At 41.1% G+C, this 26,720-nt stretch overlaps 1 protein-coding gene across 3 annotated transcripts in view; it reads right to left on the bottom strand.

The window, feature by feature from the left end:
- AMMECR1 (AMMECR nuclear protein 1) overlaps positions 1–25,616 on the bottom strand; it is a 70,433-nt gene extending 44,817 nt beyond the window's left edge. The window contains exon 1 of one of the 3 annotated variants that reach the window (XR_007777548.1): positions 24,877–25,598. Coding sequence is in view for 2 of the 3 variants with exons in the window: in XM_050974281.1 (XP_050830238.1) it covers positions 24,877–25,331 (455 nt within the window). In the remaining variant the exon portion in view is untranslated. Of the gene's footprint in view, positions 1–24,876 lie in introns of all 3 variants that reach the window. The other 2 variants (XM_050974281.1, XM_050974280.1) reach the window with 2 other exon arrangements.
- Positions 25,617–26,720: the final 1,104 nt, after the last annotated feature.

Below are 26,720 nucleotides of genomic sequence, written 5' to 3' on the forward strand. Positions count from 1 at the left end.
CCCAAAGCTCCTTCCTCAAAGGAAAAAGGCTCAAGTGCACAAAGGCTGACAATCACAGCAACACATCTAATATGAAAAATTGGAGAAGACAGACAGAAAAACAGCAAAGCACGAGAAGAGGCACAACTAAGACAATCAACTTGCAATGTATGAATATAAATTAGTATAAAGGGAAAATCCCCACTCTGCTCACAAAATCATTTAGGAGAAGAAAGAGTAAGACAAGGAAATAGTTTGCCAGCTACTCAGAAACTTAGGGGAACATCTGGTAACAGAAGATGCTAAGAAACCCACTCTGTAAGATATTCAATTAAAGAAAGTCTTAATGGTAAGAAACATGAATGTTGGGATTGACTGCCTTGGAGGATGTACAGCTGCCATAACCAGTGTATCCTCAAAGGCCTCCAAAAACTGGCCACTGTCAGGAAAGCTGTAGATATATTTGATTCCATCCTTTAACAAGAGAAAAGATCAAATGGCCTCCTGATGTTCACTGCAGACTCCGTTTCAATCTAAGGGAACAAAGCGACAATTCACACATGAAACTGTGTGTAAAACTGTGGGAGAGAACTGTCATTACAAATCCCATAGTGAAAAACAATCTGAAAAACCCACATTCATATTATAGTTCTGTATATTTCCTTCTATGTAGCACTATTGCAGAATTGAGTAGAGAAAGAGAGAACATTAACCATATTTCAAGGATCAGAAAAATAATTTATTGCTTCAAGGAACAGAAGACTGAATAGCTTTCTTGAGGTTCAAGGTGCTCTTCAACTTTTTCAGTATCCAGAATAGAAACCAGTTTCTTCATCTCAAGTCCAAAAAACATTCTAAAGTGAAAATTTAGAGAAGTCCATATAATATATTTTTCCTGTTCTAAAAGTCAATTTTTCCTGTTCTGGAAGACTCTAAAGAGTCTTTTGGGCTAGCTGCAAACAAAAAGTTGGGTTTTTTTCACTACAGTGACACTTAACACATATTTTGACACTAGCTGTTAACACCACAATTTGCTTGACTAGTTTTACACAATCAGAAAAAGAATTAGCTACCAAGTAAAGTCTCAAATCCATTCCCCTGCCTGTGTCAAATCCCCTATACCTAATAAACCTCAACTTTCTAGGACAGCAAAATTTTTTCCAGCAAAATCCACAAAGACTGGAGCATAGATTTCCCCAAACAGAAGGAAATTTATTCCATGACAACATTTTTCTTCCATGTGGGAAACATGCTGAACTTCTTAAAAACAGTCTGCATTGCACTACTCCTTCAACATATTTAGTCAATGAAGAAGGCTCATTACTGCCAATGCATGGTGATCCAAAGACAATCACAACCTACTGGCTTCACAAGTCTGAAGGAAGAACTGCAATTATTGAATTTAAAATACTATACAATCACTGAAAAGGTTATTAATTACTTCTGAGGGTACAGCATATTCTTTCAGTCATTCTCAGGACTAAATGAGCAACTCTTCCAACTACTATATTTCAGAAATCAATATTTAGAGATTGATTTCTTTAGGCATGTAAACCACTTAGTATATTTGGTGATTTTCCTGAGATGATCATGCGCCCTAGAGAGATCAGCCTCAAACCTGAGCTGCTAGGTGTGAATTTGTTAGTAAGTTCTGCTTATCTAAGCAGCTAATCTTAAGGAAGGTCAGAAAGCAGCTACTATTTTAAGAATATCTAGTTTAAACAAGAGTATAATCAGGGTTAAAAATAAAAGGACTGCTGCCTCACAGGTCATTTTCTAAAGTGAGCCTACAACGCTTTAATTAAGGTCACATTAAAAACGGACAAAAAAGGACATAAATTCACAAATACAGCTAGAATCTGTGTCTGCTCCTTCAGCTGCAGCATCAGAGCTGCTATTCTTGTACTCTCTATTATACGAGCTCAGACAACACAGGCAGCATGCCACATACGAAAGGGTATGAGCAACAATTTATAGGGGGATGACAAGAAATTTTAGGTGTGTTCAGACTGAATGCTCAGTCACACATGACCAACAAAACATCAAAACAAATGAAAAAGTCATTATTTTGTACCTTCTCCCTTTAAGTCTCAGAAGACAACCCCTCAAGTTCATGAAACAAATTGAGTTTCTATGACATGGGTTCCAAAGTTTGCTGTTCGCTTTGCTAAAATACATATTTACACGTACAAAACTCAGAGTGCCTCAGAAATCACATAATTCTGGTTATGCATAGCTTATTAAGCATTGCTAAAAAACGTGTGAATATCTACAGTTCCTCAGACTGCATTTCCAAGAAAACCTCCAAAATCATGACAATCTCCACAGTGATACTTCTCAGGGCAGTACAGTCACTTAAGGTCTGCAGTCCTACAGGTCACAGCACACCTGGAAATTCCTCAGGACAGCATCTTCCTTAGAGGTGAATTAATTACTCACTTCATTGTTCAGAGTTACTGATGAATCTTTAGGCCCATATAACTTGTTTTAAGGTAAGACACTTGAATTGTCCTCTAAAATGGAATGTTTATCTTCCCCAAATTCCCAACATTATAATTTCAACTGGGTACAAACCGTGTACAAGGGACTGATGTGTCACACAGCTGAGTATGCACACACTAACCAAGAAGAAACACCAGTTCATCAGCTCAGTCTGCTTCAAATTACAACGTTTCAACAATGTTCCAACCACAGCTCTTTTCTACCACAAACTCCAAGATCATCAAGCTGTTTTATACCTCAATCAGCAGGTATCAGGTTTATACATCTGGAAAGATGCTAAACCATTAACTGAAGTAATCTAGAATGGAGTATCTTTAGAACATCAAAGCCTAGGGCTGTACTTTAGTCACTAAAGCCATTTGTATCTCCAAGAAATTAAGATCAAATTAAAATAAGTATCCAACAGAGATCCTCTGCCATTAGGCCAGAAGGTATACATATAGATATGGCTATGTTATTTAATTGAGAAGAGGTTTTTTTCATTAAAAAAATAAATCAAGCCATAGAAATATTTCTAACCCATACAGCTGTGAAGAAAGCTTTCCAAGTATGACCCAAGTATTAGCCAATGCAGTATCACAAGGTTATTCCAGCTTCTTGGCTGCTGATCTTAGCAACCTTAATGTTAGCACAGCCTTTATGTTTACTATTTCTTGTCAGAATCATCCATGCAACAGGGAAACCATTAGTCATTTCAAACTGAAAATACTCTTTGCAATGATGAACAGTGGCATGAAGCCGGCACCCACACAAAACAGGGAGGGGAGGACATGATCAGAGAGTAGATAGGAGGAATCAAAGAGCAAGGAAGAACAAAATATAAAATTCAATGTTCCTCAAAAGACTACAGAAGTGAAGGTGCTGTGGGGAAAGAGAAGAGTTTTTCACCCTCCTCTGAAGGTCAAGTAGAACATGTCTCTTAGTTTTAAGTAACAGAAGCTATCAATGTAGACTAGAGCTACCAGAATGGGACAAAGGGTTACAGCCTCTTTACGTCACAGCACTTGTGATGCCAAGGCTCCTCACCAGGGCATTTTCACAGTACTTTCTGTGATCATGCACACCATGATCCCTTGTTCTTCCATATTACCTCTGACTAGCCAGGTTTAGCCTTCGATCTTGTAAACTTCTGCTAATCCTATCCAAGTCCTGACCAGCAGGATAAACACACAGAAACCTGCTTCTCAAAAAAAACCCAACCATCTCTATGTCAACACCAAAAAATTAAAAGACAGTGATCAATCAGCTTTGCTTTTTAAAAAGGCTTATTGTTCCATAAATAATCTTTTCATTAAAGGTGCCTACAAGTCTCTCAGCACACATCTGGAGCAATGCAGCTTGAAGACAGACATCCCTTGACTATTTCCAGGCGAGCATATTTATCTGAGCAGCACAGTGCCATATGTGGGAGAGCAGATAGGATGGCTCTGCACTTGGCCTAGATGATTCTGGCTCTTATTAAGCACCAGATCAGGAATCGCTGAACTGTACACTGTTTTGTAACAAAGCCATTAACATGCAATACTCCTCTGATGAACATTATCACCCTCACACAATTTGAGATGTGACAAGGTATTACAGAATAAACATGTATTCCTGCCTCCATCATACTTGAAACTCATTACATTTCAAAACTCATTCTTCTGCTCATTGTGCTCATTTCTGTATTCCATGTGTTTTTAGGCTTTCTTTCCCTACCCCCAACTCCTTTCATTTCCTCCTCCATTTCTGTCCTTGCTCCATCTTTTTCATACTTAAATCTCCCTTTGCAACCAGTTTTTAAAAAGGGGGGCAGGGGGAGAAATCATGTAATACTCAAGTTATTGCACTCCACATGCCCATTACAAGTCAGGGAGAAAGTCCTCGACCCTCACTAAATAAGTCTCTCTTTGCTTAATAAATTCCCTTCATTTTGATTAAAACTTCTGGAGCATTCAACATGCTCCCAAAAAAAATCAGCAAAAGGTTATGAGAAAGTGGGGTTTGAATTTTGAAATGCAGACTTTCAGGTTCTTTGGAACTTCTCTTACCAAAGTAATGCCTAATCTTTCCAGACAGTACACATGCTTATTAAACACATCCAAGCTAAGGACTGTATCTCCAGATAAAATTCTGCTTTACTGTCAAAAGCACCCAAGAACAAGTGTCACTACATTCCAGGTTATTAAGGCACCATAATTTGCAATATTTAATAAAATTATGTAACAATATATATACACATTATAGAACTCTTCACATTTATGCTCTGACCTACTTAAGCAATTCTTTTTCCTCAATTGCACAATTATGAACCAGAGCAGAAAAATTAGACTTTATGAAGTTCATAAATCAATTCAGTGTCATTACAAACTATTAAAATTATTACTTCAGCATCTTCAGTCACCTAATTATTACTTTCTATGGGACATTTTAAAATGTTCTGAAGAAATATACTTTTGTTTCCTTGATACCTTTATGAGTAGTCATCCATTATACTCCTTTTAATTAAATCAAATTGACTTCAGATTATACACTAACTCCTGGTTTGTTAAGAAAAGCTATTCACAAAGCAAAGCTGGTATTTCCACCTCTCTCATTCCTCAGACAACATTACACTGTTTTATGTTCCCGTAGGTAGCTCTCAATAGAAACACCAGGAAAACACTTATCAAGAAACTCTGGCTACATTTGAAATTTTTTAAGGTAGATAGGTTCCAGCCAAAGTCACCTCCCCACCCAAGTTTCAAAGAAAGTGGGCAACTTCAAACCACAAGCAGCTCTTATATCTAAAAATGAGCTCAAACACATGTACCCATCCACAAACTAACAAGTCTTCAACTTATCAAGGACTGGCACTACTTATCCAAAGCAACACTATGGAGTCTCCTCTCCAGAAGGACCAAGTAGTCCTGAACTAGAGATAGTCATGTCAAAGAAAAACATTTTAAAGGGGGCAGAATAGTCAGTCTAATAACGTAACTGGATGCTTTGCAAGTTAAAGTTGAAGCAATTTCAGGACCATCAAAGACCTCAGGTATAGTTTGTGATCACTCGAGGTACAGACTGGAATTGAGACAAAATATTTCCACTGGAAGTATTTTCCTTTCCATAGTAACTTTTTCACAATTAATGCTTTAAAAGGATTCAGCTGAAAACTCTTCTAAAATTCCATGAATGTATCCAAACCCACATGTTTTAAGAACACCACATGAAACATGTTTTAGAAAGCTGTGTAAGACCCCCAGAACTTCTACCCCATAAAAGACTGTGCTAAAGAAATCTCGTAAGAATAGCTCCAGCTCCTATATTTTTATTTCCTTAGAAGTGACTAGCAAAAATGCAGCAAACATTAGATTTTGAGACACTGCCTATAACATTTCCCCTTCTACCACTAGCAGAATGATGCAGGCATAAAATCAGTTTTGAAATTTGATAGAGAAAAAGCATTCTCCAAGCACTAAAAGTCTGTTTGTGCCACAGCATTATTTCCATTATTTTAAGAGGGAAAACAATTCCATGCTCATGAGTAGTTGCTGCATATTTACTACAAACCAGGAGCCAGCAAACATTGTTTTGCATAGAGTTCAGACAGCACCTTAACAAATTACTCCTACCTTTAGAGTCCACACAGACCACCTTAAAAGAGAGTCTGTTCTCATTGCCAGTGAAGATACTGAATTTTTCACTCTGATTAGATTTGCCAATTTTACCCAAATTGCCAGTGACCACTGGATTTTTATAAACTGGTTTTTTTTGGTCTGTTGAAATATTACTTGAAGAAGTTACTCAAGCCATTAATGGAAAATCAGGATTTACAGTTAATAGACAGTCACACAAAATTTTATTAGAGATATATCTGGGATTCTCCCGCTACAGACTAATCATAACTTATGTTTTAATGAATTTCAGCTAACTGTGAGACACACACTTCATTCAAAATATCAGATCAGTAAGTAGAAGGTGGCAATGCAATGTATGCAATTTGTTCTGGAAAATAACTTTCTTAATTCCATTTGGACCTTTAAAATGCTTTCTGTTAGTTGCCAAATACATGATGCATGCTGAGACAGAAACACCTAAGGGCACAACATAAACAAATGAACAAACAATTTTTGCCAATAACTTAAGAGTTTGCCAAGCCTGTGAGAAATTAACACACAGGACTTTTCTGCTTAAGTGGAACTTGGTTCAAAGGATTGAGAAATATTTAAAGAAACCTAAGGAAAAAACTGAAACTACACAGGATGTTTCATAGCATTAATATATTACAAAACTTATATGCCAAGGCATCAGCTGACAGGAGAGACTGCAGTTCAGCCAAACATTCAAAATTATTCCTTTAAAAATCGTTGCTCCTTATTTTAAATTACATATTTTTAAGTCCACTGCATAACAGTAGCTTGCAGGAGGCTTGATACGTGAGGAAGCAAACAAGAAGATGCCTTAGCATTTACTTTCAGGTTTTTAGAATTTATTTTCCAAACATTTACCTTTGAAAATTTAGTAAACATTCAATAATTTTGGAAGTGGTTTCAAGAAGCTCACAATAATGCAAGAGGAGCAAAAAATCAAGCCGCAGAAGAATCTGAATTTCCCCTCTAATTCAGACTTCACTTACTCAACAGCTGGAATAAATTAATTACTATTGAATCAATGCATTCTAGACTGCACTGCTTGTATAGAACTTAGCCATGTAATTTAAGCAATGAGATGACATGTCTAAGATAGTGTAAATACAGGGATGGAATTAGAGCCAAATGGGATTTATATTTTTGATCAAGATGTAACAAAAGACAGCATTTTTAAGATGGACAAAGATGATTCAAAATGACAGTTCTCCCTGGTTTGAAAAATCTATGGAAACTGGATGCTTTTAAGGAAGACAGCCATCTCTCAGTCAGCATAGGTATAGAACACAGGATATGCTTTCAGATGCATTGGATGATCTCTCATTGTCTTCCCACCCCTTAAATCACTAATGACTGCATCAAGGATATGAGTAACAGTGAAGTCCAGAGCTGTTGCTTAAATAAATACAGACTCACTGTAACCTCCCATCCCCAGCCAGCCATACACTCTCTTGCTCTACAATGAACACTTGTGATAGGAGAACTGATCTGGTTAAAAATATCTCTCTCCTTTTTGCCAGCTTAGCCTAGACCAAGTGTGCTTCCTCTGTTTCACTGTGTGGGGGCATGCACAGGGATGTCAGCTCAAAAAGAGGAGAAGCAAAAGGGGCAGTAAAAATGGCAATGAGATCACTACTTACATTTGCATCTCTCAAGAAGAAACCCATGCAGTACAGCTTAAGCAACAGGAAACAGCAGTAAGATTATTAAAGAGGTAATTACTTTCATGAGGACAGACTATACTGCTGGAAAAAGCAGAGGAGCTTTCAAACACATTGCTTTAGCAGATTATGCAACACACAAGGCAGACAAAACTGGTCATGAGGTAAACATGACCATGCTAACCTTGAAAAAGAACACACTAAGCACTCAGGCAACAGGGAGGTGTGTTAGCAATAGGCCAGGTGACTGGTCACTGATCTCTTTGGAAGAGAATACACTGCAGTTAATGAGACAAAGTAGTACACAGTGCCAGTACTGAGGCTACAATTTTAAGTAAGCAATATATATGACCAAGTGACTTTCAGACATCCAAGATAACAGAGCACCATTTTCTGAGCAAGTATACTAGTTACCACATTCTATCACCAGCCATACAATTAGACAACCCATAAACACAAACACACCAGCTCTAGTAAAGAAAATTACTGGAGGATACAGAAGCATCTTTACAGCCTTTCCCTGTTGTTACATTCTTCCAGCACAATCTTCCACTGCCAATCCCTGGGACACCAATAAAGCAATTCCTCACTGGGAACATCAGTTCTTTCACAGTCTTTACCAAACACAAGTTCACAGAAGTACAGAGATGCTGTCTGCAATTTTGTTTCCCAAAAATGCCTTTTTTTTTCCTATTTGAAGACGGACAATTTTAGGGATATGCCTTCATTATGAGGAAACAAATCTAAAAAGTTCCAAAAAGCCCACTACCTTACATGAACCTCACTGAAGTTTTATAATAGATAACAAGCAATACAACTGGAAAAGGCTTTTGTGTTGCCTACTTGTTTTCTCTTCCATGCTTCATCATGCCTTTTGCCATCTCTAGCATTCATGTGGACCTAGGATGGATCAGAGTTAATCTCTGGAACAATCCACCCTCTGCTTCCTGTTGACACAGGAATCCTTCTTGGAGTAGACAGACTTAGGAGTGGGAAGAAGCAGGTGTGGTTATCAGATGACTTTACTTGACACACAGCTTGCTGTATCTGTGACATCTGACAACTGCTAGCACAGCAGCCAGCAGATGGAAAGGCAGCAAATTCACAGGGCTTCTACACTGAATAGTGACTAGGTGATTCAGCAAAAAACCAACAAAATAAAACAAACAAACAAAACCAAACAAACCACGCAACCAAATAACCCAGTAATCCACTGAATCCACACTAGTAACAGCAGTGTATGGAATCACAGGATGGATTCTCTGGAAAGTAAACTCAGGTTGATGGACAGAAGCATTACACTCAGGATTTCCATGGTTTTACTTTCTTAAGTGCTGCCAGATCCACATGTGAGGCTGAGAAAGGAAGTCAGTGATACAGACAGCAAGGATTCAGGCATGATGGGAACAGGAAGAACTTGTTAAGCATGCACATTAGTCATGCCAGAGTCAGCCAGACTGGCATGCTAATAAGAGTTTTGGAACTTACAAACACTTCTACACTACTGCTAGAAATTTCATAAGAAACACATGGGAAGCCCAAATACCTGGCCTCACCTGACACCCTCAAAGTAACAAGGATCTCCACAATCTGGTGGAAGGAGGAGAAACCAACACAGGATAATGCTGAGAGCCTGCCAGCTTACTCAGCAATTCCAACAGGAGCAACAAACACCAGGCAGGTGGGGAATGGCACAGTCTGTGAAGGTTAAATAAACATTTAATGGCATAAAGTGTTACAGGAGAGGAGCAGTCCAATTAACTTCTTATGCTAGAAGTCACACAATCAAGTAATAAAGATGCATGATCAACAACACTACCTGTTCAAGAAGGATACAGAGTTTCAACTTTAAGAAAGGTAATAACCACGGGCAACTGAAATCTGATGTAAAGTGAAGCCTGTGACTCATCAGAATGGCACGCAGATTTTTTTTTCCCCACAAATAATGATTTCTACCTTGAAAATTAGTGCTAGGACCTACATTAAAAGATCCCATTTTTGATTTAGTTTTTAGCAGTACACAAGACCTAGTTAAAGTATAAGAAAGCTGCTACATAACTGTGCCTGCAATGCAATTGTATTTCGACATCACAGCTGAATACAGTGACACAAAAAACTATTGGCACATGGATAATTAATGTTAAGGGAACAGTGTAAAAAAAAAAAAAAAAAAAAGAAATTAGCAATCCTCTCAAACCTGTTTCCCCTCAAAAATAACTCAAACAAAAAATCCAACCCAAAACCACACAACCCTGAAGAGAGGGGAAAAAATGACAAAAAAAAAAAGCAGACAAAATTCTGTATTAGGAGATCAAGTAAAAACTCCTCACAGTTGGAAGGATAACAAAAGCAGTCAAAGGAATACATCAGCCCCTGCAATAAAAGCCTACATACTGCACGATTAAATGGGGAAGTTAGGAAGCAAATCTGAGAAGTCAGCTTTTAATGAGAACAGAAGAGATTAGAATATACATGGTAGGTGAAAATAAACAGGAAATAGAACTTAATATGTTTGGGCAGCACCTTACAAAGTTACTTAACTACATCAAAAGCAGGAAACCAACCAGAAAAACCGGGGGAGTCTCCTGCAGACCAAAATGAGAAAAGGACAGAGGATTGACAACACCAGTGCAGAGAAGCTCAGCAGAACACTATTCCCAGTATTTACCAGTGAAACAACTGGGGAGACATTCACACCTATCTTCACAGTATATAGGTCAGAGGGATGAGGTAAATTTTAATTAAGTACAGGGGAAGCATTTGGCTGAACAGACAAGTCAGACATAGTTCAGTGGGGCTAGCACAGGACAGTGCCAAACCTGACACTGAGGAACTGATGGGCAACAGGTTGCCTGTGTAATTCCAGAGCACACTAAAGACTCTAAAGGGACTGACACCACAGAAAATCAAACACAATTTCCATCCCTGGAAAAAGTCATTGAAATGAGTCCACCAAAAAAAAAAAAAAATTCTCTTCACTGTAATCTTTAGCACTGCTGGGTAAAGCAGTGGGCTTACAGTGTCAACCAGGAGTGCATTTACATTCTCAGAGCAGAAGACAAATCCAACTTGAACAACTTAAAACAGCTTGAGCTACAGTTCTTGTCAGCCTAAAATTAACACTGGCTGGTTGCAAGCGTCCCATCTTTCCCCAGACCACATGGGAAGATCCTATCCCTTAAGCCAACTCTGGCATTTAGCATGCTAAAAGACTCAGCAAAAAAGTCTTAAAACTCAGCAAAAAAATAACCTAACAAAAAGCAGCAGAGTATCTGCTGCTGACTTATCAAGCAGTAACAGCACAGCCAGCATGCACTGATCAATGCAAGTAGTTCAAGGGAGGGTGTGGGGCACATGTATGAGGATGTTTTGTTTGCCCTGGACATGGAGTCTCATCCAAAGGCTGCATTTAACCCACATTACTTCCCCAAACCAGCAAACTATAGTCAGAGCATTAATTATACCTGCAGTAGTCTTGGTATGCAAGTAAAGTCAGATTGGGAAACTGCACTCCAGTTCTATAATGTCATTCAAGTGGCTTGCAGGACACAAATACACTGAATGAGAAATCAGCTACTCAACACTAACAAGCCTAAAGAAAGATAAAATTCTGAAAGACTCAGAATTAATCGCAAAGACATTACAATGTTTCCACAACAAAGCTTAAACACTTCTTTCTAAAATTAAATGCTCTCTCAAACTGCATGAGATGCAGTCCCGTCATAACTATGTAGAGAAACCTTCAGTGAGATTCCTTCAAATGTCAAAGCTGAATTTAAAAAATCATCCTATCAGACTGAAAACTCTGGAAAATAACCAGAATGCATTTTAATTTTGATACATCAAAATCTGTGTGTTCATGTTTTGGTTTTGTTCACTAAGCATTTTTTGAAAGGAAAAAGCTAATGACATCTTCAAAACTAACCTTGAAAATGACATTTCTAAAGCTAACACAAAATACAACTACACTATACACCAGCTAAGTCTATATATAGACTTTCAAAATTAGTACCTGGAGTTCTCCGAAAATACTTTATCCTAAAACTATGCCACAAAAATATGTGTAGTGTTTAATTTAATATAAATGTTCTAGTTCTGTTAAAAACGGATACTTGGTATACTACCAAACTGCCCCAAACCAACTCATCACCTGCGAGCAGATCCCATACAACCATGATTCAATCATTCTAGGAATTAGCTAAAATAAAACAGCTGCAGACCAAATCATTGATCTAAAGATGACTATTACTTTGTTGTTATTAAATCTGTGTATTAGCTAATCAATGAAGTTGCTAAAAGTCAAAACACTGAAGATTTGTCTTTACTCCAAAAAAACTAAACATTCAACCATCCTACTGCCTATTTTTTTTTTAAACCCACACAGGTAAGGGTAGATAGCTTTTAAAGGTCTATGAAAAACACTATAAATCCCTTGAAAACAACAGAGAGGTCCAAATTGCTCCTTTTTGGATTTCTTACTGCAATGCTTCAAGGTGCCAGATTTCCAATTTTCACCTCTTCCAAGGCAGAATAATTCCACTATTGTGGCACCTTGCTCCCTGACCTCAGGCTACAACCTTCTAGTTGTATGTTGGCACCAATTTTTCTTTCAGTAACCTGGGAAAGGTGGGTCTTCAGTGTGATCAGCAAGGTTTACTGAAAACTAAAGCATGGATTTACGCACCAGACTTTGCTCAGATACAGCCACTGCACAGCATCCACCTCAGGAAGAGCACTCTGTGCCAGATCACATACGAGATGGTGGCATGTTCCACATCACGGTGTGAAATCAGACTTCCTCTGATCATCATTTCCAGTTTTAGCTCCATAGAGGCTGCCACTCCCTCAACTGCATCCAAGCCTAAAACACAAGTAGCAGTGGGCACACTTCAGCTGATGGGGGAAACTTAAACTGAGATGATGAGGAAGAGCAGGATGATCATGTGAAACCACTGATAAACAGCCGTGTTACCAGCTCTAGAAGCAATGATCGCCTACTATATCACTTTATTGGTCTGTTGTCTTGGTTTAAAAAAAAAAAAAAAAGTCACACAAACAACCCACCAAATTGCAGCTTTGCTTTAAAAGTCCTTCACATACCACAGTTTCAAATTATCAACTTGAAGTCTTCTGACATTTCAGTGTAAACATGGAAGCCACAACTTTCCCTGACTCCTCAGGGTGAGCCTGCCTGTTCAGTTCCCTGTGATTCCCTTCACAGAAACTGTGCTCCTATACTGCTGCCATGAAATAGTGTGCAAATAAAAATCCATTTTATTAGGTGGCTGAAGTCAAGCAGTAAAGTATACAGTATCACTACTCCAAAAAACATTACTGCTTAATATATACTTTGTTTGCCGTCCCTTCCTTGAGTTTTATTTTGGCATCCATTCTTAGTAAAATCAAAAGATACTGTGTTCAGAAAATCAATACACACATATATATACACACCTCCCCTCAATCAAATTTTGTACCTTTTAGTCATTGTTTTGACCCTCTAAAGCAGCCCAGCCCTTCTCATCTTCCTTTGAAAGCTCATTTCACACTTTCAAGCAGCCTGGCTGCCCAGCTTTGCAAACACAAGATTGAGAGCAGCAGAACCACAAACTTTTACAAGTAAGCTCTCAGCCACTCCCTTTTAAAACTGTATTTAATGCTTTTCTATTCTTACTTATAATTACTCTTTATATTCTTATTAATAATTACTCTTTAACATAGCCACTTGCCCTTTATAGAAATCTATAGCATAATCAAAGCTAAGCAATCTGACAGTCAACTGGTAATACCAGAAAACCATTAAGGACAGAAAAAAACTCCTAACTTACAGAATCAGTTTTTATGTACTCCTGAAGTAAATGGCATTGTTCTAAAAAAAAAAAAACCAAACTGATTTTCATTCCATTTCAAACATTACAGGCCCTGAAGTACTTCAACCATTCCTGAAAAACATTCTCATCTTCCTTCCAACTTCACCTCCATAAAACTTAATTCATAATCTATTCATTGCTAGTTGGGTCTCAGGGAGATTTACTGGTGAAAGACATCACTTCTGGCTCCAGATGCCCCAAACTACTGGTTCTTGAAGACTAGAAAAACATTTAGGGAAATATCATTATACAGTCACTGTTTGTACTTCTGTGCCACCCTACCTTTTCTTTCTGCTCATCTCTACTTCCAACACTCAGTAAAATCAAGAGATCTTGTATCTCTACACAACCATAATTTAGTGGCTCTAGCAGGGCATGGAATGAGTAACCACACCTTCCTTCTTCACAGTTTCAAAAAGTCCATAAAACAATGGTGCTCATACAACTGGAAAAGAACACAAGACGCAATACGATTTTCAGAAGTTCTTGTCTTCAGCTTGTATCAGCAGACTTAAAACTGCCTGAACTATTCTCAGGGAAAGGATTCACTGAACAGTACCCTAAACTATGAAGGAGAATACTGGGACTATGAGAACCCCAAACGAAAAAACTACTCTGAAAGAAAAATCATTGCAAATTCTGTGATTTATCTGAGAAGCAATAATAGCCTTTAAAGGAGTCAAGCTAACACGAATACAACTGTGATTCATTTCAGATATAGTGGCTTACAGTTTAAAAAAAGGAAAAGAAGAAAAAAAAGGGAAAAAAAATAAGTGTATGCCTCCAAGTTGCCAATTTAGGCAAAAATATCCTGAGCTGAGTCTGGAGAGCTTCTTGGCAGGATAACCCAGTCAAGGGAAAGAACAATTGCAATAACAGCCAATTTCTCTCTGTATTAACTTGACAAAGAAAAGCAGGTTGAGGTGCCTTATTTTTTACATTAAGAACACAAGGTAGAGTGATTGAAGACGTCATTCAGGTTTGTCCACCATAATCACATGGCCAGGAACAAAACACAGCCCTCCCAAACACCACTGCAGTGATTCATCCTTAAGTCCCTCTTGCCTCCTCTAATAACTTGGATACAGAGAAGTTGGACAGAACCTGCAAAACCCCAGAAACACTCAGAGGTCCAACAGCCATTCAGTGTTTTTATGTAAGATTCTCTCTATCTTCTTTTGACTGATCCAATCACTTAAAAACAAGTAGAGGTCTTACCAGTGGAAACATCTGAACATTACCGATTTCTCTGCAATGGCCTCTTCCAAGAAATTTCTGGCATCTCCAACCCCCTAAAATCTAGAGCCAAGATGTCACTCTGAACTGGCCTACGCTTCCCCTCCAGAGCAATTTCCATTAAACATTGTACATAAAATGACAACCAAGAAAGTGTATTATGCTTATGCTGCCTAACTATTGGATGTATATCTGTCATCCATACACTTATATGACCACTGGTCAGAGAAAGAGTAGTATCTCACTCTGTAGCAGCAGAGTGTTCATCACCTCTATCTTCATCTACCCTGTCTAGTGTAACTATTTCAGCTCAGGACAAGCAACAATCTGCTGCTGCTGAGCATCTCAACACATTTAAAAAAGAAGAAAGCATACTTAAATTAGCAGGATGGCAAAGGGTAGTAGGTAGTCTTTGAGCAGGTTATTCCAAGACATTTACATTACATATGTGAAGAAACTTAACACCTTGAAATCGTGCAAAAGGAAAAAAAAGGAAGGGGGGAAAAAAAGAAGCAGCTGGCCCTAAACAACCTGAAGCACAGATTTCATATTCTCCCAAAAAGAGGTACTGCTGGAAGCTACTTTTTGCAGTGGCTTCAGTTTTCTACCTTAGAAGATCAAGCTGTCCAAGCACAGAAATCTGCAATAATTCAACCTTGAGGTGAAAAGAGACCACAGTAGTTAAATGTACACAGGAATACTTGTTTCACTTGAACCTTTTTCCTGTGAATTAAGAAAAAGGGAATTTGTGTTCCAGTTATCCTTCTTTATGAGACTTCATTTTTAATGCTTGGGTTTATCGAGTGTTCCTTCCCAATGAACAGCCCCAACCATATACTCCCCCTCAAATTTGAGCCCCAGTATTTCAGAGGAATTCAGGTACTGCGGTGGGAAATACCCCATGTGAGATTTCTGCCGCCTCCCTCTTCTCTACCTGTTTATTTTTCAATTTTAGTTGAGCTGAATCAGAGCCAAAATCCTGCTCCTATTTCTTAAGGAAGAGTGAGCCTCATTACTACAGCTTTGCATTCTATAGCATCTTAATTAGGGATCAGTTTTAATACTATATTACCATGTGGTTGGTCAGAGTTTGGATAATTCCTTGTAACACTGTACCCAAAAGAACTTGTCTTCTACTGCTTGGCTGGCATTTTTTAATTTGTGCCAGTGGCTTGCTGCAGTTTGGTTCCCCTCATGCTTACTAGATGCTTCAACTGCAGTTAGTCACCTCCCTTCAGGCACTGCAGCACTCTTCAAAGAGGGCTCCTTTCCTCACTGCACAGTGCCTGTGGGTTTTTCAACTACCCGCTCAGCCCCCAGCATTCTCTCTGCAGAAACACTACTTAAGAGAAGACTGGCACAGCACTTTCTTTGCCTACTTAATGTGGCAGTCAAATAAAGTACTGAAGACTACCAAAAAATGTTTTTTCTTCCTCATAAAGGTCCTTACAAGGGACCTCTGCCTAGAACATCATCTTTCCCAAAAGTCAATGTTTCAGCAAGTTTATTTATACAGAAAAGAACAGCTGCCATTCCTTGTCAGCTGAACTTACCCTTGTGTTCACTTACTGAGTAAGGAAAATAGTGTGGCACCGAACCTTTTTAATCTTACAGTCACCTAGAAAAAGGGGCTGGAAACAACCATGATTACACAGGCCAACAGTGTTGCCCACCAGTGGAGAACCACATGCTTTTTTCTACCTTAATACACCTAAAACTCATAAACTCTTGAGCTTCACCTATAGAATTCTTATCTCTGTACAGAGCGCCAAATGGAAAACTCAGAAAGTGTTTTAACTTTCAGAAAAGATAAAGCAGAAACATTACTGATGCTAAAGATAAAAACATGACAAGGATCCTTCTCCTCCTCTCTCTTCTGTCTCAAACATGGCCTCCAAGAACCACTCAGTAAATAAAGAAGATATCCTCTCAGATGCTAGAACCCACGGTGTGCCAACAAAGCCCTGAGAGGAGACATCTTTGGTGGCAAGGGGCAAAAGATAAATTACAGGAGTATGTCTATGGCACATATACTATAACCACGGCAGCCCTAGGTTCAACTTTGCCAAAGATGCCACAGATTTCAAGCTAATGGAAAGTAAAGCATAAAGTGTGATTTTCTATACCATTAAGCATTGTGAGAACTGCATCTTTGTAACACAAGAGTGCTCTGGGAAGACATACAGATCTTGATATGGCTGCTGTCCCAGTGACCTTGCTACAACTCCATGGAGCTTTTTTGCATTCCATAATATGTCATTCTCATGAAATTAGCACTTTAATACCCTGGCTGCAAGTACTTTGTGCAGCAAAGCAATAGCCACATACTCACAACAAGCACTGCCTACCAGGAAGTTATCAAAGCCCAGTCAGACTACAAACACTTCAGGCATATGCTGACTTGTTTATAGGGCTGGACTGATAAACTGCCCAGCTTTTGGTCAGTCAGCATATACCACAGTACTATCACACAGTGAAAAGTGCAGCACTAGGACCAACTCAACTACCATATTCCATTTCAGAACTATTGCACTCCCAGCATGCTTTGGTATCAAGGACATGTTTCTGAGAATTTGTCAGTTAACCACAGTAGAGCTGCCCCATCTTGTTATTTAAATGCAAACTTTGCAATGCTAAGCTGAGTACCAATCTTAATAACCCACTCCTTAGGAGCATAAACATCATAAAAAAAGTCAAGCATTTTCATAATGCTTTGCTAACGAGGGTCAGGGCCTGACTGGACTTGTTTTGGCCTCCAGCCTAGCAACAGTTTCTGTATTGGCCAAACTCTGGTGAGTCTACTATTATTTTCAAATAATTTACATATTTCCTGCCTCCCATGGAGACTCTTGCCACAAACTACCAGTATATGGAATATATCAAACAACTAACACTTCTATTTCTTAAGACAATAATTTGATGCTACAGAAAACCTGCACTTAACTGTAAACAGTTACTTAATGCAAAAACAGATATCTTAACATACTGAGCTTACTCCATTAATTATGGCATGAGTTTTTTGTCCTCTCAAAACTCAAGACTACATTTCATTCATTAACTGGTCACAGTCTAGATCTGTAAACTAAGCAAAATGAGCTAGCCCAGGGTTCCATACTTTTATTTTCTGTTTATCTCTTAACTGTCAGCAACCAAAAACTGCCAACATTAAATTTCTCTTGTTTTAGTAGTCAGTGCCAGATAACATTACTATTATATTCAACTCACAACTGAAGAGAAGGCAAAATTGCATACTCTTTCAGCAGCTCCAAATAAAATACTTGCATTCCTAAATCATTAACATTTCAACAATTTCTAGCTAAAAAATACTTAATTTAGATGTATGTGTGAAGTAAAGCAAATCTAGACATAAACCCCATTTTTCTGCCAGTCAGAGAGTTTAAATGTCAAAGACAATGCTAAAATTTGAATTTCCATGAAAATCTTTAGCAGGAACATAAAGCACCAAATTGAATAAAGAAAGTATGACAAACAATATGAATGTAACTAAACCAAAGGAGGCAATAAAAATGAATGGCCAGACTGATGGCACAAGTAGAGGTTGTTGCTGACTCCTCTTCACCCTACAAGGAGTGCGAGAACAATTAACTTCCACAGAACTAGTACTGCAGAGAATCAGAGCACTTAGAATAACTTTGTGGTGAGTGCTTTTAGCTAAAGAAACAAAACCAGGGTCTATCCTTAAGACTGTCAATGATTTGATTTCCTGTATTAATAGAAACTACCTCATCTGCATGTAAGAACAGCTCAGTAAAGTGACCTTATGAAGGAAAAAGTCCTCAAATTACAGATAACCTAATTTGGAGTTTATCATAGCATTATTTTCTCAGTTCACCAATCATATCAGAGGCAACTTCTTTTTGAAGCCATGCAACCTTATCCCTTCTGCCCCTCTGCTGCACCAAGATGCATTCACGAGATCTGCTTTCAAATATGCTGGGAATTCCCTGCTGAGCACTGCCAGTGCCAGCCAAAATACACATTCTCCACTGTACTATATTTTCAAAGCATCTACCACAGAATGCCACTCTGAAGGAACTACTACTTCATGTTCCAACATTTAACATTCAACAGTAAAGACCAATACAGCCTGTTAATTCAGAAGAAAATACTGAACCTTATACAAATCCACATGACATGTACATGAAAACCAAAATGAAGTCAGACAGACACACAGACGTGAAAAAACATTTCCTTGGGTGTTTCCTTGTTGATCTTTGGCCATGACCAAGCAATCATTATAGCTGTTGTGCAATACTGAAGTGTAACAATAAATATAAATTATTACTGAGTCTGCCACAAAACAGTGGAAGTCTCCATTGCCATACAACCAAGTCCTGCAGAGAAACAACAAAATCTCATATTCCTGGCATCAAGAGCAGTAATGACAATAGCTACAGTTCAACTCTGTGCAGGGACTGCAGAGAAAGAACACTGCTGGGTTTTTTAAGACATTATGAAATTCTAAGTTTCCAGACAAAGTTTCAAAAAAAAGCTTGTAAAGAAGCATATACCAAAGCAACCAAGGAGTTAAGTGCAATGTTCCAACATCACAGTAAGTTGGAGAGACTAAAGCTGGAGGTCAGGCTGCAGCCAAGAAACAAGAAATTGAGAAAAGCACGAAATCCTATCAACTGCAAGCCATAACATTTCTATTTACATGCATGTATAAGCATACGTACACATCTATAGACAAGTCTCATCTCTCTTCAGTGCCTTACTAGAAAGCACTGGACAGCAAACTCTGCAAGAAAATCAGCTTTGGGGCTATACTGGAAGATTTTAAGCTATTTCAATCTAAATTACCAGCAATTCTCCACCATTACCAACACTTAGCAAGACACAGTAACTAAGGAAAAATCCCGAATATCCAGTAACCCTGGAACAGTCTCTTTACTACAAGGTTAAGTTGTACTCATTTTGAGTAGAATCACAACTTAAAGTCTTTGAGTGAGAAAACTAATGGGCACAAGATTAGCAAACTCTGTATTTTTAAACTGTATTGAACTGAAATGTTTCCAAACTTCACTAACAAAATATTAAGGTAGTGTAGTAGTGCTACCCCCATACCCTTTCAGATTATGTAAATTAACAGATCTTAGACCTGAAAACACAATGAAATACTAAAGTCAGGCACATCAACATGGCTGCAGATCTGCATCTCTGTCCTTTGGTTTGTAGCCAAACAAACAGCTGCTGCAAAACACCACAAGTTATCAATGAAGGAAGGAACAGATAAATCTCTGAGCTATGACTTTAGCTCAAAACTGGCTATCACCTGGACAATATTTTAATCCAGAGGTCATCAATCACAGAAGATGATCAAGCCATACAGATTATTCCTAGCAAAGAATGTGGTAGCCAGCAACACTTCCTCATGCGCATAGGGCTGTCAGCATCCCTAAAACATCAGAACCACCACAGGTACAGAGGTCAGCTACAGGAATCACCCATTGCCTCCAGCACAGTCCCCTGAGAGATGAGGAAAATGTGAGCCAGTCTTCATCTGGGCATTTGAATACAATTTCCAAAGAGTTCTTCAGACAGGTAGGAAGCAGGGCACAGGCCCCAACTCTCATTCCAGGTGCAAACTTGTGTTCTTGGTTATCAAGTACCAGATGAGGGCAGAACAAATAACTCCCCTTACATACTGTATCAAGTACAGGTGGTCGCCACTAAAATAATCCTGCTCACTAGCCAAAACCTTCAAGAAGGGACTACAAAAAGCAAACAACTGACAAGAGTTAACCTGATGGACTGCCAGAAAATGTCTTCTCCACAAAGATGTTGATATTAAAATTAACTAGGCAAGATGAAGAGCTTGAAGCAGACACTGTGCAGGACAAAAACACAGAAAGATGATTTCTGTGTGCCAAGGGAAATCATTACAGTGAGCAGAGATGTGAGATTCTAAGAAAAAAGTCCTCCTCACACCCCACAGCACAGCTTCAACTGAACTCCTCTTCACACACTTCCCCTCCCTCTCTTGTCACAACTTTCTTGCACTTCCACTCGAACACTTTCCTACTAGAAGGAAAACAGCAGTGAGCAATAGTGTAAACCTTGAGCACCTTCACACTGCTAGACACCTCCTTTCCACTTTCACAATAGAAGGCAGGACATGGTATTGTTTCCACTAATCATAATGGCCCATGTTGTGTATTGCACAAGACCAAACCAGAAAAGCAATAAAGGGATAGAAGTTACTTGTCAGAAAGGTAAGAAACACAGGAAAAAAAGGCTACTCAGTTTTCATTCTCCATAAATGAGTGGGTTAAAATGCTTTTACAATTCTTCCTGCATACACTTACAATTCATTTTTATGGACAAATTCAGTGTTCTGTAATTTTACTCATGAAACTGAGTCTCAAAACCAGCGTCTAAATGACACTTTGTCCTAGAGACAATTTTGTCTGGGTCAGCAATTTTCAAATTTTGTATCAGTGTTCACACTGCCAGGATAATTTCTACATGCCTTCTGAACCTGTAGTCTGAGAGCCATGACATTGGTGGGAAGCAAGGCACAGGCCCTGCAGGACATATCCTGCGAAGAAGGGCAAGAGTGGCTTAGAGAGCAACCAAAAGTGAAGTGAAATTAAAGGCATGAGAAAGTTCTTCAATTAAGAGAGACAGAATAAAATGTTAACAGATCCATGGAGGCTACAAGAGGAGAGGAAGTTATGGCTGAAAGAACTTGCTCAGCCTATTCTCAACAAAACACTGCTGGAGAGATTCGACGTCTTCCAGCTATCTTCTTTTAACTCCATGAGTCACCACCCCCTCCAACCCAACACCTCCCCAGCAATACCCTCATCACCCTATTCTCTGTGCTTTAGGAACTCCAGAGATAGGAAAATGCCAACTGCTTCATCCATGTATGGGCTGCCCTGGAGTTCAAAATCCACACCCTTTCAAAACAAGCTTTTCAACTCATTCCTACTGCCCTGAATTTGCTGCCCTGATGCTGTCCTCATCTTGGCATCAGAAAGTCACAAAAATCCAGAGGTGTCACAAGCAGGTTTTGTTCTAAAGACAACATGCCAGAACCCCTTGTCCAAGTGATTCAGCCACCTGCTTTTCTTTGATCATGCCCAGTCTCATTGTTCAAAGACCTACAAGGAATATGACTCATGTTTGTGTGAGGATACCTGCTCAGAGGTCTTTCATCCTCCCTGTAATTAACAAACCTTTTAAAAATAATTCTATAATTTACATACAAACCCTTATTTTAGGCCATTGCTCTTTGACCAGATATTTCAGTCCATGGACAAAACCTCCTAATGAATTTGAGGCAGAAAGCTGCAATACACATTCACTGAAAAACACCAGCTCTCATTCAGGTTTTTTTTGCTGTACAGGATAAAGACCAGCTTCAAAACCAACATCTAATCTTTGTGAGTTACCCAGTTATCAGTAAGAGTGCCTGCAAATCTTGTGAATGCTAGAAATCATGCTGCCTCTGAACACTTAGCAAGAGCAATTTATTCACCAACCTAAAATTTTACGTGTTATACTGAACAAGTTTTTCAAAGTTGCATCCCCAACTGCACAAACATACTCAGCTCACGAGGCTGCTGAAAGCAGCAGTTCTGCCATCTGTCTGCTTATTCCCACCCCACAATTGTGCAGGCACAAATGTTTGTGAAGCCATGCAATGATCCAGAGAGAACCAAACTCAGTAACCAACTAGGGAAAAATATAAAATTATTGTTAGATCATTTCCTGATCGATACAAACATGCATGCTGGCATGAGCATGGGAATAAACAGCAATTACATTACTAATTTTTATTACTGTGCCACTTTCTGAAGTCCAGAAGTTCAGAAGTTGATGCAGCAACTTTACACCAGGTCTAGCCACTAAATCTGAAGAACACATATGAATTTCAGAAAAATTCAAATAATTTTACTTAGTTTGCAATTGTGGTGTTGTTAAAGTAAGAAGCAGGAGGAAAAAAGTAAATTGATCTGCTGCTTACTAAGAGGAATCAAAGTGCTTACTGGAAAACATTTTAGTGCTGAAATCTTCACTCCTGCCTCAGTTTCCTAAACTAATAAAACAGACAGCAGAACTAATCTGTTCAACAAATCATGCTGCAACACAGATAAAAAACCATAACACCAATGTAATATTGTTACAGAGACAGACAAAATTCAACTCTCTTACAGCAATGAAAAAGTTAAACAGCACAAAGCTGATGTTGCAACCTATAGTGGTCTGGGATGGAGAACAGACATAGGACAATGCACAGCAAAATGGCTACTCAGAGCAGCAGTTGCTGAACAGTTGGTATCTACAAAAGGACAGACATGGATTTGCAAAAGACCTGGGTAAAGAAACTCACAGTGGAGTCTCCCTGCCCTCCTTTCATTATTGGTACTCTGATGAAATCACATAGGAGTTATGAAGAGCATATAGGGAAGACTTGCTGGGGTGGCAGGTTAAGTAGGAATCCACAGAGCTGGGTTGTCATGACAGCAGCTGAAAGTATGCAAGAGATGTATAGATCCTGGGTGTTAGAACAGCAAGGACGACAAATAAGATTATCAATACATTACATTTTTAAACACCAAGAAGCATACACTACATCTCATTAATGAAACACAGACAGCATGATAGCTGTTTGCACTGTTGAAGGTGCACGAGGGTCCAGGACATACACAGAAAACTTGTACTCATTAAGAACTGAGAAAGCACAGGTTCTCACAAAATGATAGTCATGCTACACATAAGAGGAAAAAAGTGACATGCACTCTGGTGGACCACACAGTCGAGCCTCAGCTGGTGCTTGGAAACTCACATGAGCTCCATTCCATTTAAAAGCAAAGTAAAACAGCGGAAACTCAATTTCAACAACCCCTTACGTTAACTCTGCAATCAAACGGACTTGGATCATGCAGCAACTCGGTAACTCATCCCGGCTGAGAGGAAGGAACTTCCTGTCAGAGAGAAGTTACTCCCTGAAGTGTCTGAGCTCTATCTGCAGCAGCATGCCCGGCTCCCCAGCACAGGCAGGCTGCAGGTGCTGACATGCTGGGCAAGACGGTCCTGGCAGGTCACTTCTGAAAGCAGTGTAGCACAAGGTTCAAGACAAACATTGAACAAGAGTGGCCAGGGATGGGAATAAAACAGGCCCTGGCTGGACACTCTTGCAAGGAAGCTTGGGAGGCAGAGGGAGAATGGGAGTAACAGGTGTTTATGTGATCTGTTCAAAATTCTGGGAATTTGATGTGGTGGATTACTCAGGGACTCGGGATGTCTAACATCTGGGTGATCTTCAGGAGTCATTACAAAGCAAGGACTCTGAACGATATGAGACCAAAGTAACGTTACAAGTGCCTGGCACGGGGAATGTACAGGTACACCAGTGTTCACAAAACCGGGACGGGCACGACAGGGCTCTTACACTGGGTACTCACCCATCCAGCACTGGTGAAGGAGAGGCCCGCCCTCGTGCAGAACACACGGACAGCGAGAGGCTGCCTAGTGAAGGGGTCCCAGTAAGGACTACTGGTGAAACTGAGCGAGGAGCGAGCTACTCGTGGGCTGCTGAACACAGCCCACGAGCGGGGAGACAGCACTGCCCACGGAGCGCGGCGGCCGGAGGTGGCCGCGGAGCATGCCACAAAGGCGGCCGCTCGGAGCAGGGCGCTGCCAGAGGTGTGAGGGATCACGGGGGAGATGTCACCAGCGAGCCCCGCGCGCGACGGGCCAAGAGGGGCCGGGGAGGAGTCACCCAGCTGGCGGGCAGCGCGGCGCTCCCCGGGGCGAACCCCGCGCGGGAGGGCAGCGCGGCTCCCGGGGAGCGGGGGCGCCCGCGGGCCGGGCCCGGGGACAGGCGTGGGGCCAGGCGAGGACAGCGGCCGGGCGGCGGCAGCGGGGAAGGCGCCGGGCGGGAGGCGGGAGCCGGCGGGGAGGGAGTGAGGGAGGGCGCCCGGCCGGGGGGGAGCCGGGCGGGACGGGCGCGCACGAGGCGCCCACGCGGGCGGTAGCGCCGATACTCACTATGGGTCGTTGGTAAAGCGGGGGCTCCGCGGGGGCTGGTATCCGTACAGGTGACAGTAAAGCACATCGAAGCAGAAGCAGCACATCTCGGCCGACACCACCATCTTCCTGCAGCCGGGCCCGCCGGAGCCGGGGGAGGCGAGCAGCGAGGAGGCCGGCGGGGAGAGGCCGGCGGGGCCCCCGCCGCAGCTGGGCGGCAGCGGCGGGGACAGGGCGCAGCCGGCGGCGCCCCCCGCCAGCCCCCCGATGCCGTTCAGGCGGGGGCCCCCCGGCGGGGGCAGCGCCCCCGGCTCGCCCCCCGCCGCCGCCGCCCCGCCGCAGTGGGAGCCGGCGCCGCCGCCACCCGGGCCGGCCGAGCCCGAAGGAGGGGAGCTGGAGAGTTTCTGCTTCTTCACCCCGCAGCAACCCGCCGCCATCTTGGAGCCGTCTCCCCCCACGCAGCGCTTCCGACCCATGGCGGGGGGGCCGGCCGGCCGGCCGGGGGACGTGCGGCGGCCCGCTCCGCCTCCTGCCGCGCCCGCTTCGCCTGCACGGGGAGGGGGCGGGAGAGGGGAGGATGAATGAGGAGCGGGAGGGAAAGGAGGATCGGCGGGGAAAGGGGGAGGGAAGAAGAGACAGAGAGAGCTACGTTAGGGCGACCCGGTGAGCGGCCCCGGCGGCCGGGGCCGGGCCTGGGCCTGAGGGGGCAGCGCGGCCCGCAGGTGTGGCGGCCTTTCCCCTCCCCTCCACACGCCAAGCCGCCCCTCTCGCCTTCCCCCCCGCGCTTTATCTCCTCCTTCTGCCAGGGAAGTGGAGCAACTCCACCTCGCGTGCTAAAAAAAAAAAAAAAAAAAGAAATAAAAAAATAAACCCACAAACCCGAGCTCTGCAGGCGCCGCACGGCAGGAGCAAAGCCCTTGAGATGGTTAAAAACACCCTGCTAAATAATTCAAGTGACCTGAAATGCCTTTCTCTGGGGAAGAGAAGGGGAGGGCCGTGTTGGAGCCGCCAGGCTGGGAGCCTGGAGAGAGTGCTTGGATGCAGCTGTTAAGCATGCAATCGTGATGGCTAAAAGCCACGGGCTTTATCTGTATATGTATATATATATATATATATATATAAAATATATCTTTTTTTAATTACAGCTTTGGCAATTCGCACCCAGTAAATAGCAGTTCGGAGCTTAGGTCCGCAGCTGCAGAGCCAGCAGCCATGACCCGGTGAGACCACGGCGCTGGGTGCGGGCAGCCCTGGAGGGACCTCTAGGGAAGGGAAGTCCAGAGAGGAAATGTGTTTATATTACTGTTTTACGTTAGCCTCACATATAGATATATCTGAATGGAGAGACTTGCAAACAGCCATAAAGTACTTAAAAATCTGTAAGTATATTTAGAAAATAACACCTCACCCGTCGGTGTTATGCAGCCATCTCTGGCATGAGATGTAACAGCTGTTTAACATAGAATAGCAACACTACAGTATGAAGGAAGACAAGGGTGTGAGGATTGCCACACTGAGTTAAAATGATATCACAAGTTTAGAGAGACAGCCGTTACAGAAGCTGAAATGCAGTATACAGAAAAATTTGAGTTTCAAACTACTTGGAGACTCAATTTTACATTTCTTGATGGAAGTTTTCTCCAGCATCCTTATATTTATTTTGTCAGCATCTTAAATGATGTATTTGAAGAGAAAATCCCCAATTACTAGATCTCCTATATTAATGGGTTAAAAGGCCCTTTGGAGGTTTCTCTCCAAATACTGGTTAAACTCCTCTTGCTTTGACTGTGAATCATAGCCTGAAGTTAAACAGCTGCAGGGAATAATAGCAAACAGAAAGGAGAATTAGATGGTGTGAAGCAGTC

Source organism: Serinus canaria, chromosome 4A (assembly GCF_022539315.1).
Source record: "Serinus canaria isolate serCan28SL12 chromosome 4A, serCan2020, whole genome shotgun sequence".
In the NCBI taxonomy this organism is placed as follows: domain Eukaryota; kingdom Metazoa; phylum Chordata; class Aves; order Passeriformes; family Fringillidae; genus Serinus; species Serinus canaria.